The 15,023-nt window shown below is 37.4% G+C and overlaps 3 protein-coding genes across 3 annotated transcripts; all 3 read left to right on the top strand.

The window, feature by feature from the left end:
* Positions 1 to 3,803: 3,803 nt before the first annotated feature.
* On the top strand, positions 3,804 to 4,725 carry LOC125210518 (2-hydroxyisoflavanone dehydratase-like). Its single transcript, XM_048110062.1, has 2 exons — positions 3,804 to 3,899; positions 3,961 to 4,725. Exons 1-2 carry the CDS (start codon positions 3,804 to 3,806, stop codon positions 4,723 to 4,725), a joined length of 861 nt encoding a protein of 286 aa, XP_047966019.1.
* Positions 4,726 to 7,698: 2,973 nt separating this feature from the next.
* LOC125215453 (probable carboxylesterase 7) lies at positions 7,699 to 8,849 on the top strand. The gene has a single exon (XM_048116873.1). It carries the CDS (start codon positions 7,769 to 7,771, stop codon positions 8,756 to 8,758), a length of 990 nt encoding a protein of 329 aa, XP_047972830.1. The 5' UTR covers positions 7,699 to 7,768; the 3' UTR covers positions 8,759 to 8,849.
* Positions 8,850 to 11,365: 2,516 nt separating this feature from the next.
* On the top strand, positions 11,366 to 12,519 carry LOC125215683 (probable carboxylesterase 2). Its single transcript, XM_048117179.1, has one exon. The coding sequence runs from the start codon at positions 11,377 to 11,379 to the stop codon at positions 12,355 to 12,357; it is 981 nt and encodes a 326-aa protein (XP_047973136.1). The 5' UTR covers positions 11,366 to 11,376; the 3' UTR covers positions 12,358 to 12,519.
* Positions 12,520 to 15,023: the final 2,504 nt, after the last annotated feature.

Consider the following 15,023-nt stretch of genomic DNA (forward strand, 5'->3'; position numbering starts at 1 on the left):
CAGCAAACTCTACTGCGTGAGGTCAAGACAAAGTTGCATGGGGTCGGAAGGTGAAGTTGCAGAGGGTCGGAGGTCTATGAATGAACTTTTCGGCGACGCTCTCGTCGGACGACGGTGGGGTCGGTCGACCCCACCTGGGTTCATTAGTGGCTATAATATTTTCTCATGTAGTCCACATATCAAATATAGAAATGCTTTACTGCTATAATTTATTTTTTTCATATATTAAATTATTATATTGTCACAACATTGATGATTTATATCGTATGATAATTTGAAATAAAAAATTAACAAAAAATAATCAAACAACTTATGAAAAATAATATGAATGACAAAAAACTAGATACTAAAGTATAAATGATCAAATATGAATTTCTTTCAAAAAAATTTACGTTAGTAATTATTTTATGATTAAATATAGTACTTTAATTATGTAGTGTGTTAATTAGTATTACCATAATTAATTCATAATCTAAATCAATGATGCGTTTCTAAACTAAAATAAGGATAAATTAGTCATAAAATTATATCTTAAAAGATAGAACTAAATTAAAGGGTATATTGTATATACAATTTTTGTTAATTTATCTTTTCCCTTCTTAAATATGCTCACGAATTAGATTTCATGTTGCTGTGCTGTTAAGAAAGATTATTGATGAACTTTAAGTTAAACCTCAGCATTAAAATGATGAAATTGTAGCGACCGCACATTACACATCATAAGCACTTATCACAAACATCATAACCACTCATCACATTTCTTAATACGACCATTAAAATGATGAAATTGTAGTGACCTCACCCTACATATATTAGTATTACCAATGAGAAACTTCAATTACAAGAGTCGACAACCACGAAAATCATGCACAAGAAATCAGGATACAAAGTAACAAAACGAATTATTGAATAAGCCATGTCATGATTCATCCATACAACCATCCACCTTACTATCTGAAATTAAAGGCATCAATTTTGACATCCAAAATTGCAAGGTAATGCTAGATCGGTTCATGACATGTAATCTTCAAGCTATATATAGATGCTTCATGGCATATCAATATATCATTTTGACCGCCAAATTGAACTGTTTTCATCACTTTTTGCATAAGAGAGAATGGCGTCCTATTTAATTTTTATGATGACTTGAATGTTCGATGTATTGAATCAGTGGTAGACACAATTAAGAACAAGGGGGTACGACTGTACCCCCAAGACCATAAATAGCCTAGTGGTAAAATGCCCATATATCAAAGAGTATTTTTGTTTTAATTTGTTATTATTAGGTTTTGTTTATGTTTCGCCTACCTCTTGCCTCGTTTTTTAAAATCTATTTGTTTAGGTTTTGTCTTAATTTGCTATATGTTTTACTTTTTTTTAAACATTGTATATAATCATTTTTTATTTTTTATGGTTTCTAATTAGATCATCCACAATGGGGCACAATGGGGCGGAGGATGCGACGAACGATGCATCCTCCGCCCCTTAGTCCACCACTGCAGCACCACGGACTATGCACATTTTATCCTCCGCACCCTATGCATCGTCCGCGGACTATGACACGGAGGATGCATCCTCCGGCCTATCTTCCGCCCCTTAGTCCGCCATTGCAGGGGTGCGGACTATAGGACGCAGGATGCACACATTTTTATTTTTATTTTTAATTCTTTTTGTATTTTCTTCTATATATATATCACCAATTTTTTTTACTTCATTTCACACTTTTCACTCCACTCTCTTCCTCATCTCAATTTCTCTCTAATGAATTCCGACAATTTTTCATTTTTGCAAGCACAACAAAATAAAAAATAAATATTGACAATAGGATTTGCCCTTAATTTATAGTGTTTTTATGTTTATTCTTGCTAATTGATATGTTTGCAAACATAAAAAAATAAATATTGTAGTGTTTAAATATTTAAATAATAAATAAAATACTTAGGGCGGGGGCATAGGGCGAGCTATAGTTCGCCCCATTGCAGGTGGAAGGGGCGGTGGATAAAATGCTGATGTGGCAGCGCATAGGGCGGGGCTTAGAGCGCCGCATCCTCTGCCCCATTGTGGATGCCCTTAATATATAATTAAATAAAATAATTTATTATATGCTCTCTTATTTACTTTTTTCACAATAAAATATATGATTGGATATAATTATTTTATTTATGGATTCTTATTATAGTTTGAGATTATATAGAAAATATAAAGTATTTTGTTTTATTTTAATATTTTAAACTCTTTCTAAACTAAAATAAATTATCTATTATATAGTACTACATATATTTTAAATAGTGAGTTTTTAAAAAGTAATAATATTAATAATAATCCATTTTTATATACAATGATTCATTGGAAAAAACTAATTAAAATAATAGAAGAAAAAAAGATGGAATTGAGTTTTAAATCTCTAAATCGATATAATTATTTACCACACCCCCAACATTTAATTTCTAGATCCGTCATTGTTTTGAATGAAGGAGAACCGTCTTATTAATTAAACCACACTTCATTGTCTTATCAATAGCATAATATTGAAGATGTGTGATCAAATACTAACTAATTTATAGTAATAACCAATAACTAATATCAACTTTATATGTTAAAAATATCAACACAAAGACATAAATTTATCAATATTGTTGTGTTGATAAACTTATTTCTTTGTGTTGATATTTAATAATTTTAATACATAGAATTAAAAATTATTAGTTATTACGGTAAATTAGTTAGCACATTAAATCAACCTCATAATTGAATATATACGTATGTTGTTATTTAGAGTGGGAATGGGTTATTACCTTTAGAGCTATAATTTCATCGATTCAGTATCAAACAACATGTATTGAATTGAACCACCAATTGTGGATTTCCTTGACAGTAGCATCTTCAATATTTTTTTTTTCTACAACACGAAAAGTAATATTCTGAACTTTGATGTTCGACACTCATAGCGGGCCTGGCCCATTACTTAATTTTGCAGGAAGAATACTATATAGATTATGGTATGGGCATTCGGAAATCCAACTGAAGGCCCAAAGTAGTAGGTCGCCCAGTTATACCAAAACAAATGAAAAAAGAATAAAAGAAATGATAATAAGAAACTCTAAAAATAAAGATCATAAATTTTAATTAATAAACTAATAAATATATTCAGACAAAAAGTAACTGGAATATTAATAATAGATAATGGGTCCCACCTCAAATGACTGAAATTTTTTGTCAAAAGTAGAAGTGGGATGAAAAATGAACTAATCTAATTATTATTATTAGGGATGTATGAAATATGTACGGTATTGACAAGACGATGAAACGATTCTCATTTAATGTTGAATTGGAACTTGGAAGCAGCGTAGCAAACAAATATAATGATACTATAGTTCAGATTTGAATATCATATAAGAACGTTTTAATATTTAGAATATTCAATTAGATTTCAATTTACATTATATGGTAGTAATTCTTATGTAGGTAAATGATTTCATTAAAAATAAGTAAAAATATGCCAACTTTCAAAATGATCCCGACGAAATTAACAATCCCACTGAACAATAATTTCATCGAGGGAGTGGACTGTGATTTCTCATACAGCAACCAATAAAACAGCCGCCAAACCACCGCACCCCACATTAAACACCCCACCCCTAACAATAATTCACGTTAAATTCGTCATCACTCATCACCTATAACAATAATTCACGTTTATTTCGTCACCACCAATAAATCAATATTCAATAATCATCGCTCCAACACCCCCTCTCAACAATAAATAATTGAACCCCCCAAACCACACCAAAAACCCAGCCAAGATGGAGTCCGACCCGACCCAAATAACCCACGACTTCCCCCCTTTCTTCCGCGTCCACTCCACCGGCCACATCGAGCGATACATCACCCACGACTTCGTCCCACCCGGCCACGACCCCCAAACCGACGTCGTTTCCAAGGACGTCCTCATCTCCCCAGAAACCCCCTCTCCGTCCGCCTCTACCTCCCCCAAATCCCCCAATCCCACCCCAAACCCCCCTCATCTTCTACACCCACGGCGGCGGCTTCTCCATCGAATCCGCCTTCTCCTCCACCTACCACCGCCTCCTCAACTCCCTCGCCTCCCTCTCCCGCTCCCTCATCGTCTCCGTCGACTACCGCCTCGCCCCTGAGCACCCCATCCCCGCCTGCTACGAGGACTCCTTCGCCGCCCTCAAATGGCTCCACGATTCCTCCCCATCCGATCCCTGGATCGCCGATCACGCCGATCTCCGCCGCGTCTACCTCGCTGGCGACAGCGCCGGCGCCAACATCGCGCACAACACGCTAGTCCGGGCCAGGAGTGAGGGCGGGTTCGGGATTGGATTTGCGGGCTTGATTTTGGTGCATCCCTTTTTCGGGATTGGGAAGGCGGATAGGTTGTGGGATTACATCTGCCCCGGGTCGGGCGGGGTGGATGACCCGAGGCTGCACCCGATGGCCCACCCGGGTCTGATGGCGGGTCTGGGGTGCGGGAGGGTGCTGATTTGTGTGGCGGAAAAGGATTTTTTGAGGAGCAGGGGATTGGGATACTACCGGAGCTTGAAGGAGAGTGGCTGGAACGGCGTCGTTGAGATGTTTGAGACGTCTGGGGAGCCGCACGTGTTTCATTTGCTGGATCCCACGTGCGCCAACGCGGCCGCGTTGCTGACGAGGATTGTTGAGTTTGTTAATTCTGGAGTTCGGGTTCTGTCGAGTGTTTAGTAGTGTGGATTGCTTGTTTATGCTGCTTCTCACATCTATCTGATTGTCAGGTGATTACTTATGCTATTAATCTTTTAGTTACTATGAACTCAACATTTACAATACATCTACTTGTCCACATTCCTAGATAAAATAATACTCCCTCCGTCCCAAGATAAGTGACTTAATTCTTTTGGGCACGAGATTTAAGGAATGGTATTTAAATAAGTTAAAGTGAAGAGAGTAAAGTATGAGAGAGGGAAAAGTAGAGGAGAGAAGAGAGAATAAAGTAGGTGGAGAATAAAAGAAGAGAGATGACTTTTTACTAAAAATGGAAATAGGTCACTTATAGTGGGACACCCCAAAAAAGAATACAAGTCACTTATCTTGGGACGGAGGGAGTAAGTATCGAAATATAATCTAGGATTGAATTTTGAGATTATTTTAGTCTAAGACGGTAAGTAATGACTAATTATCCCATGATTATTCATCTAGAATTGAGTTGTGGAGTTGAATCTCATGAAATGAAAACACTACATATTTAATCCCGATATACAATCTTGCAAACAGAACACCTCCTTAGAAATAGATACTCCCTCCGTCCCACTTAAAATGCAACATTTGGAAATCGGCACGGGATTTTATGTAGTGTTGTTTTGTGAGTTAATGATGAGAGAGTAAAGTAAGAGAGATGAAAAAGTAAAGATAGAGTTGTTTCCATTTTAGGAAACGTTTCATTTTTAATGGGACAACCAAAAAAGGAAAACGTTGCATTTTTAATGGGACAAAGGGAGTATAAACTAATGTGCCCCAATGCGCAGGGCACGCCCTAGATTTTAACTTATCGCACTTGTGTGCGCCCCATGTGCTCCTAACAACACTGATCATGTGCGCATTTGGTTCCATGGGAACAAAATTGGGATTTCAATGAATCCAAGGGGTTAGAAGGATAAACCGTTGTTGACGGATGTTAGTGTATGATGTTACCAATTGGGATTATCTTTTCTTTTTCTAACACTCCCCATCAAGTTGAGTTTTGAAGATCCCACTACTAATTGTGTCCAAGATTATGATTTGATTATCTCTTCCTTTTCTAATATTACCCCTCAAGTTGATTGGTGGGATCTCCAAAAAACTCAACTTGCAAAGTATTAAGAGTTTCGCCGGTGCGGTGGGAGTGGGGTCAAGACGATAAGAGGTGAGCGGGTCGCGCAATGGCTGCGGCGATCTGTGGACAAGGGAGGCATGGGTGTGGTGCTTGCGCAATCACAGTCTCCATTCGCCGGTGAATAGCAGTAGTCAACAATCGAAGAAGAAAAAGGTGGAATATTAAGGGATCTACAAGTTCGTGTTTTAATAAGTAGAAATTAATAAGAAGAATAAAGTGGAATTCAGCTGATTCCATTCGCCTCACGTAACACTGTTCATGATTTCTAGCTGAATCGACCAATTCCACCAGTTCAAAATGACTGATTGTCTAATGGGTTTAAATCAGAGTAGATAAGACATTGGTTCATGATTGAGCTGATCGGACTAACCAGTCCAAATTTTAAACATTGTAGAGGATGTAGGAAATAATCGAAATAAAATATTGTAATTTCTTTGTCTGTTCTACTTTTTTTAGATTTACAAACAGACAGAATTAATGGAATATACTGTAACGTAAGCATGGGATACTACAAAGATTTCTTAACCATATAAAATTATACATTACTATTGTATATAAGGTGGAATGTGTACTTTTATGATTGGACTTTTGTGCTGTTATAACCACTTTTTTTTAATTATTGTACTAGCAGGGGAGTGTTATATTGCTAACTCAATACCTAATTGCTAACTATAACTAAATAATAGCTATTAGATATTCAAATTAAGGACCTAGATCATCAACCAAGAAATATCAATACGATCAACAAAAAACGTCAATAAAGCCATAGGATTAATTCCATAAAATATCAATAGGGGTATTAATGTCAATTAACTACATATTTAGTTATAACTAACTTTTAAAAGAAATCCCAAAACTTTAAATTCATATAACATACATCAAATTAAAGATAATTTTATAAGGATTCCAACGATATTATATATGCATATGTTCCGACGTCAAAATTTGAAAAAAAATTCAAAAATTTTTCAATTTTTTCGTAAAACAAAAATGTCAACATACTATATAAAATATGTCAATATAATACATGTAGAATGTCAATATAAGCAATGAGTTAACATTCTTAAAGCATCGTGTTGACATTCTCAAAGCATTGTATTGATATTTTCGAAACACTATATCGACATTTTCATTTAAAACCCTAATTTGGCGTTTTTTTTAATCTTTTTTGATTTTATTAATAAAAACGAAAATTACACGTGGCAAATTGTAGACCACACGTTTTCTAAAATCCTATGGCCTTAAAATAGTTGTAATTAGCAATTAAATGATGAATTAGCAATTGATCACCCCTATTTACCAGCATAACTAGTTTTTAATTAGTCGACGACGCGTTACAAACTACGTCCCATATTTCTTTCCATCAAACTTTTATTACTTTAAACTTGTTCACAACTTTATTTGTAAATGATGGACATTTCATGATTTTTTTGTTATAATTAAATTGTTTAGGAGCTATTTATCGAGAGAAGTTGAGATGGTTATAAATTATTTTATTTTCAGCCTTTGAATCACGATAACACGCAGTGATTGGATCCAACCGAGGAAAAGTATGAAATAAAACAAAAACTGAGTAATCCCTTATCAGATAAAATATGTGGTTATTTTCAAAGCAATGAATATATCGACCTTTGGTCCCCCACGAAAAAAGAAATGATGAAAAGAGTATTCTCTAATATAATAAAATAAAAATTAAACAATGACTTTGCAAAACAATGAAACAATCAAATTACGTGTCTATAATGCACATAAGTTGATAGATAGATTTACGTCATGGTGCACAAATATGAGGTTATTTTCACAGCATTAAAGTATATTTGGTAAAGTGAAATAATAACTTCAAGAAACAGTTTGGTTAAGCATGAAAAAAAGTGTATATAGAAAAACAATATTCTAATGAGTTATCGCCATAAAATACATATACCTATCGTTACTCTTCTCCCTCATCACTCATCCATGGCCGACGAAATCCTCCACGATTTCTTCCCAATGCTAAGAGTCTACAAAAGTGGCAGACTCGAGAGGCTTATGGGCGTAGATGTCGTCCCTCCATCTCTAGATCCAGCCACGGGCGTCAAATCCAAAGACGTCGAAATCTCGCCGGAGATCAACCTCTCCGCCCGGATTTACCTCCCTCCCAACGCCGATCCTACCAAAAAGCTCCCGCTCCTCGTCTACTACCACGGCGGCGGCTTCGTCATCGAATCCGCCTTCAACGCTCAGTACCACAAGCACGTCAACCACTTATCCGCGCTCGCCAACGTCGTCGCCGTCTCAGTAAATTACCGATTAGCCCCCGAATTCCCGCTCCCGATCGCGTTTGAGGATTCACGGCGTGCTCTCAAATGGACCGCCGAGGGCAAGGACGAGTGGATCAACGAATTCGCCGATCTGAACCGTGTCTATTTAGGCGGAGACAGCGCCGGCGCCAATATTGCCCACAACGTCGCGATGCGGGTCGGCTCGGAGAAGCCGGACGGGTTCAATTTGGAGGGGATTTTCCTCAATTGCCCCTTCTTCGGAGGCGTGGATCCGATTGGGAGCGAAACGACTGAGCCGTTCCGGAGTGGGGTGGAGTTTAGTGAGAAACTGTGGCGATTTGCTTGCCCGAGCTTTACAAATAGCGATGCGGGATGGGTGAATCCGGGTAAGGATCCGAAGATATCGGGTTTGGGTTGCGGGAAAGTGCTGGTTTATGTTGCAGAGAAGGATTTTCTCAAGGACAGAGGGTGGTATTACAAGGAGGTGCTGAAAAATTGTGGATGGAAGGGTGAAATCGAGTGCGTTGAGGTTGCAGGGGAAAGACATGTTTTCAGTGTGATTGTTTCGGATAATGAGGCTGGGATTGATATGATTAAAAAAGTGGCTTCTTTTATCAATAAGTAAATGTATAATGTTCCATGTGTTTATGTTGAACATTGAAACTGAAATAAATAAGGCTGTTTGATAATATTAATTTGGTCAGATTTTGATCAAAGATCGTCGTGGTGGTGGTTGATGAATGAGTTTATTTGTTTTAAAAATATTTGGTGTAATTTGATATATGCTCAAAGTAGTGTCATTTTCTTAGAGCATTGGCGATAAGGGGCCTTCCCACGGAGGCCGGGAAGGCTCCTATTGTGGCTGCCTAGCCGTCCCGAGGAGTCTGAGACCGCCGAGGATAGAAGAAATAAAATTTTAAGGATTAGTTGCATGTAAACATATAATTTCTAAGTTTTATTTTTATCTTTTATACTATATGAATACATAAGCTAGTTATGATACAAGTTATAACTTCTCTATCGATCTTGGTCACTAGGAAAAAGTTAGAAAGATTGAGAATTTCATTTAAAACAAGTAGTGATACCTTAATTTTCTGGGCAACAATCATACATTATTTAATTAATTTTTTTGGCCCATTATAAATTCCTTTAGTTTTCGCATAGTTCATGATTTTGATTGTCATGTTCATATTTTCAGAAATTTTAGGAAAGTATAACTTACTCTAAAAAGTATTATTTCTTCCGTTTTAAGAAAGATGACTCATTCTTTAGACACAAGAATTTTTACTTTGTTTTGTATATGAAATAGAGAAGTAAGTAAGAGGGAGAGAATAAAGTAGAGAAATGTATTTTCATTTTTATTAATGAATCATTTTAATTGGAACAAATTAAAAAGGAAAGTGAGTCGTTTCAGTGAGACGGAGGGAGTACTATTATTAGAATTGATATCATATTAATATCACAATGTCGTGAAAGCTTTTTGATGAAATGACAAGAACATTAAAGATTTAAGTAAGCTTTATGAGTTAATGACTAAATGACAAATACAATCATAAAGAAAGATCCTTGAGTTATCGCCAAGGAGCATAGGCAATGTGGACGGGTGGGCCGACCTACTAAGCCCATGATTGGCTCCTATCTCGGAAATGAGGCCGATGATCGCCCCCTCCCCCTCCCAAATGGCCGATTGATCGGCCCTAGCCGATCGACATGGCCGATGATCGGCCTATCATTGCGTCGATAGGGCCGATCATCAGCCCTTATTTTTTTTATTATTAATTTTTTAATTTTTTATTCCATATTTTCTAGTATTATCGTTTTATAGTAGTAGAGTCATTTTTTTTTTCATTTTGGATGTTTGAAAGTAGTAGAGTCATTTCAATTTTTAGTAAAAAGTACTCCCTCCGTTCCCTAAAATTCGTCACTATTTGTCCCAGTACGGGTTTTAAGAAATATAATAGAAAGTGGGTTGAAAAAGTTAGTGGCATATGGGTCCACTTTTATATATTAGTTTTAAAATATAATGTGAGTGAGAATGAGTTAGTGGAATGTGGGCTCCATTACAAAAAATGGTACAAGTGAAATGTGACAAATTTTTAGGAACGGATGAAAAAGGAAATAGGTGACAAATTTTCAGGGACGGAGCGAGTAACACATTTTCCCACTCTTACCTTTCACTTTCTTTTACTTTATTATCTCTACTCTTTCACTCTCCTAATTTACTATCGTTTTATTTAACAAATTACACACATTTTTCTTAATCTTTGTGCCGGAAAGAAATGTCTCATTTACTATAGAACGGAGGGAGTACTATGAATATCTCATCCCATTCTTTCCATTTCCCACACCAACATCTTTATCTTCTTTCATCTTCTCTAATTTTTCTCACTCTTTAAGAATATCAACAGCTTCCGGTAGCGATTCTGATGACGAAGTAGTAACCCGTGTGATACAGCATGTGAGAAGCCAATCAGGAGTTGGTCCCCAGGCCAATCCGGCATCGTTAGTCAATCGACTGTGACCATGCCGCGGCTCACGACCGGCTGTACGCAGATTATTTTGCTGTGGAGCCACAGTGGGGCCCGACGGTTTTCTGTCGGCATACCAGAATGCGGCGAAAGCTATTCTTGTGCATTGTTAACGGATTTTCGGCGCGTTACCCGGATTTCCAGCAGCGTTGGGACACCGCCGCAGAAGTGCACGACTGCAATTAGGTAGTTGGCTTACGAAGGAGTGACCGATATGTTCGACGAGTATCTTTTAGATTTAAGTAATAATCAAAATAAAGCATTAGAATTTATTTTCTTCACTCTATGTGCTAATCTTTTTTTCTAGAGTTAGAACTCTCCAACTATTTAAACTAAACTCAGACTCATTTAAATGTAAAAATTGTAACAATTATTGATTTTTCTTCAACCATTTATAATAAACTCAAACTTAAAAGAATATTCTTTATATTATGTTTTTTTATTGATAAAAATTAAAAAGAATTTTGATTTTGATTCAGTACAATGTAAAGAAATATAAATATTTTTAACTCAAAAGTAAAAGATTGAATTAGTTTTGGAATACTATTGGAACTAATTAATACTCTCTCTTTTTAAGCTGTAATGTAGTATTGATGATGATTATACACACAGTCAAACCAAATACTACTTGAAGTCTAGAATATAACGTCATGAACACAGGAGACGACAAAGAGTTATGGCCATAAATATAGCAGTATATTGAGAAAATCTTCCAATGAGTTATCGCAATAAGCCTATCGTTTCTCTTCTCCCTCACCACTCATCAATGGCCGATGAAATCCTCCACGATTTCTTCCCAGTGCTAAGAGTCTACAAAAATGGGCGAATCGAGAGGCTTATTGGCGAAGATGACGTCCCCCCATCTCTAGATCCAGCCACGGGAGTCCAATCCAAAGACGTCCAAATCGCGCCGGAGATCAATCTCTCCGCCCGAATCTACCTCCCGCCCAACGCCGACCCCTCCAAAAAGCTCCCGCTTCTCGTCTACTACCACGGCGGCGGCTTCGTCATCGGATCCACCTTCTCCCCGCTCTATCACAAGCACCTCAATCACTTAGTCGCACAAGCCAACGTCGTCGCCGTCTCAGTAAATTACCGATTAGCCCCCGAATTCCCGCTCCCGACTGCGTTCGAGGATTCATGGTGCGCTCTCAAATGGAACGCCGAGGGAAAGGAGGAGTGGATTAACGACTTCGCCGATCTGAACCGTGTCTATTTAGGCGGAGACAGCGCTGGCGCGAATATAGCCCACAACATGGCAATGCAGGTCGGGTTGGAGAATCCAGAGGGTTTCAATTTGCAAGGGATTTTCCTCAATTGCCCCTTCTTCGGGGGCGTGGATCCTATTGGGAGCGAAGGGGCAGAGGAATTCAAGAGTTGGAGGGAGTCTTTTGAGAAATTGTGGGGATTTGTTTGCCCAGGCATGAGAGACCGCGACGAAAGATGGGTGAATCCGGGTAATGATCCCAAGTTATCGGGTTTGGGGTGCCGGAAAGTGATAGTTTATGTAGCGGAGAAGGATTTTCTAAAGGATAGAGGGTGGTATTACACGGAGGTGCTGAGCAACTGTGGATGGAAGAGAGAAATCGAGTGCATTGAGGTTGCAGGGGAAGACCATTGTTTCAGTGTGATTAATTCGGATAGTGAGGTTGCGATTGACATGATTAAAAAAGTGGCTTCTTTTATTAATCAGTAAATGTATAATGTTTGATCTGTTTATGTTGAACATTAAAACTGAAATAATCAAGGTTGTTTGGTGAATGTTAATTCGTTCAGATTTAGATCAAGGATCGTTGTGGTGATGGTTTATCCATGAATTGATTGTTTTATAATATTATTACTCCCTTTTTAGTGTGCATATGTATCTTTTTTCGTTTAGATGTTGTGTTTGACATGTTTTTGCAATTTACTTATTTCATATTGAATGGTTGTGTCACACTCATACCACCCCCAACAATTCAATTATATGATATAAATAACATACCTGAAATAGATAAACAACAAGATTTCTCTTCGGAAAGTTTGGGCGAAATGGAGGCAACAACAACAATGATTTCTAGAAATGAGGTAGACAATTTTACTTGCCATTTTTTATTTCATAAATGAGTGAAGCATTCTTCAATGCGTAATACTACTACAATAATTTTTAAATGCACAATTAGTTACGCATTCTCAAAATGTGTATCACCCAGTTTTTGAAGTAAAAAACATAGCCTTATATGAAATTCAGTGGATATATCCATCCATTTTGATAATTTTGCCATACATTCATCATGATTCATGACATGATTAAATAAGGCTAAATCTGCGTATGACCCCTACAGATATGGACACAATACAACACGAGCAAAACTTAATTCGTGTTGGCATGACAAATAAGACCCGTGAATTGTACATGTGTTTGCATGCCATGCCTAAAATTGTCAATCACAACAAGTTCTAGTAGTGTCGTCGAAGAGTTATTGCCGATAAGAGTATAATTTGCTCTATAAATATATGTAGGTTCACATACGTTCACAAAAATGTATATATAAAATAAATTAGTTTTACTAAATACACAATATGTTAAGGATAATCTCCTTAACGCGATGCCGGAAGATAGATTAGAAGTCCCGGGAGGCAAAATCCCGTTGACAACTAGGGTTTGCAGAAAAACGATAAAGAAAACAAGAAATGCGATAAACGATTATTTCATTGATTGATTAATGAGAATAACAATAGGTCCTATTTATAATATTAAAGAGTAAATACCCTAACTTAAGGAACAAGAAAATATAAAGATACGGTAAATCAATAATAACCTAAATAGAAGATATGATAAATCATTAGTAAACTAACTAATAGAGATATAATAATAATACTAATATGACCGTATCAACTCCCCACGGTTAAAATCCACCATGTCCTCAAGGTGGAAACCACGACACAACCAAAAGCGTCGCGAACAGAAGCTTTGACGAGCTATCACCTCCTGGATCAAATGCAACCATAGAGACGAATTTGTTCCTACCAAAAGATTTTAAGAACAATCTGCTCTTAGAACGCTTCATGAACCCCCTTCCATATTTCCTAGTCAAGTTTATGCTCGCCCAATCATCGAAGGTAGCACCCTTCACTGGTCCTCCATAGATGATCTTTAATGGAACAGCATCAACAGTTCTAGTAGCACATACAGATTCATAAGCCAAGGCAAAAATTTTCAAATCAGAAATCTTGTCGGCAATGGCTGTAGTTTGCGCAACCACCATATCCACGGTTGTTCCAGCTTCTCTCTTTTTCATTGAGCTCGGTATAGCCGCAGGCAACGACGTTGACGACGGGACAACAACACGTTCAAGTTTCCCCTCCCAATTGAAAGGCTTGTCTCCTGTCTTGAGTCTTGAAGGTGGTAGCCTTGGAAAATCTTCCCGTTGGTCCTCGGGTGCACGATTAAATTCTAATAGTCCGACTTTTTTGGGCTCAGCTCCATAATTTTTTTCCAATGAAAGAGTTCTACCCTCATCATCTACTTGCACCTTAGATGCCACAACATTACACAAGAGGCGTTGGAGATTGATAAGGCTAATTTCATGCATTGGTTATGGGATTAAATTCAACGAATTTCTGGGTCTAACACAACTTTTAAGTCGGGTGTGTAGAAGAAATCCCCAGATCCAGGAAGAAAAGAAGAAAATCACCCGGTGAAGGAGTTTGTCAAGAAAGTGAGCAGAAAAGGAAAAAAATTGCTAGACAGAGGAGATTGCTAGATGGAGGGCAAAGAAGGGAATTCAAGAAGATTCGAGAAGATCATCTCCACGTCTATAAATAATAAAGAGCACGCAACACACATGAAAAGGAAGAATTTTGCTCTTAGCTCACTTTCACACACTTTTACACACACTTGGGGGATATCGGAAATTCGTGGGATTGGGGTTCGTTTTTTGAGTTGCTGTTGTGCACCACCGTCTCTACGTGAGGCGAAGAAAAAATTTACCGCTTCCATTTTAATTTCTGCTTTGAATTTTCCCGAGTCTTCGCTGTTTGAAGCTCAGCGTTTATTTTGTTGCTGAAACCTTATTGAATTCTGTATCATTTAGCTATGGAAGTTTATGTTTTGTTTTCGTTTTATATTGGTGTTGATTGTTGCTTTGCTTTGGATGCTTTTCGAACTTGATTTGTTTTGTTGAAGTTGGATTGTGTCGGAAATGTAGTTGATCGGTTGGATTTGGTTAGATCAGAGTGATCGGATATGGAATTTGCTGTGGGTTGTTGTGGATGGCTTGGTGATAAGACTAATTTCATGCATCGGTTATGTGATGAAAAATCACCATTTACTGGGTCTAACACAATTTTTAAGCCAGGTGTGTGAAGGAATTCGCCAGG

This window comes from Salvia hispanica, chromosome 3, assembly GCF_023119035.1.
Source record: "Salvia hispanica cultivar TCC Black 2014 chromosome 3, UniMelb_Shisp_WGS_1.0, whole genome shotgun sequence".
Classification (NCBI taxonomy): Eukaryota; Viridiplantae; Streptophyta; class Magnoliopsida; order Lamiales; family Lamiaceae; genus Salvia; species Salvia hispanica.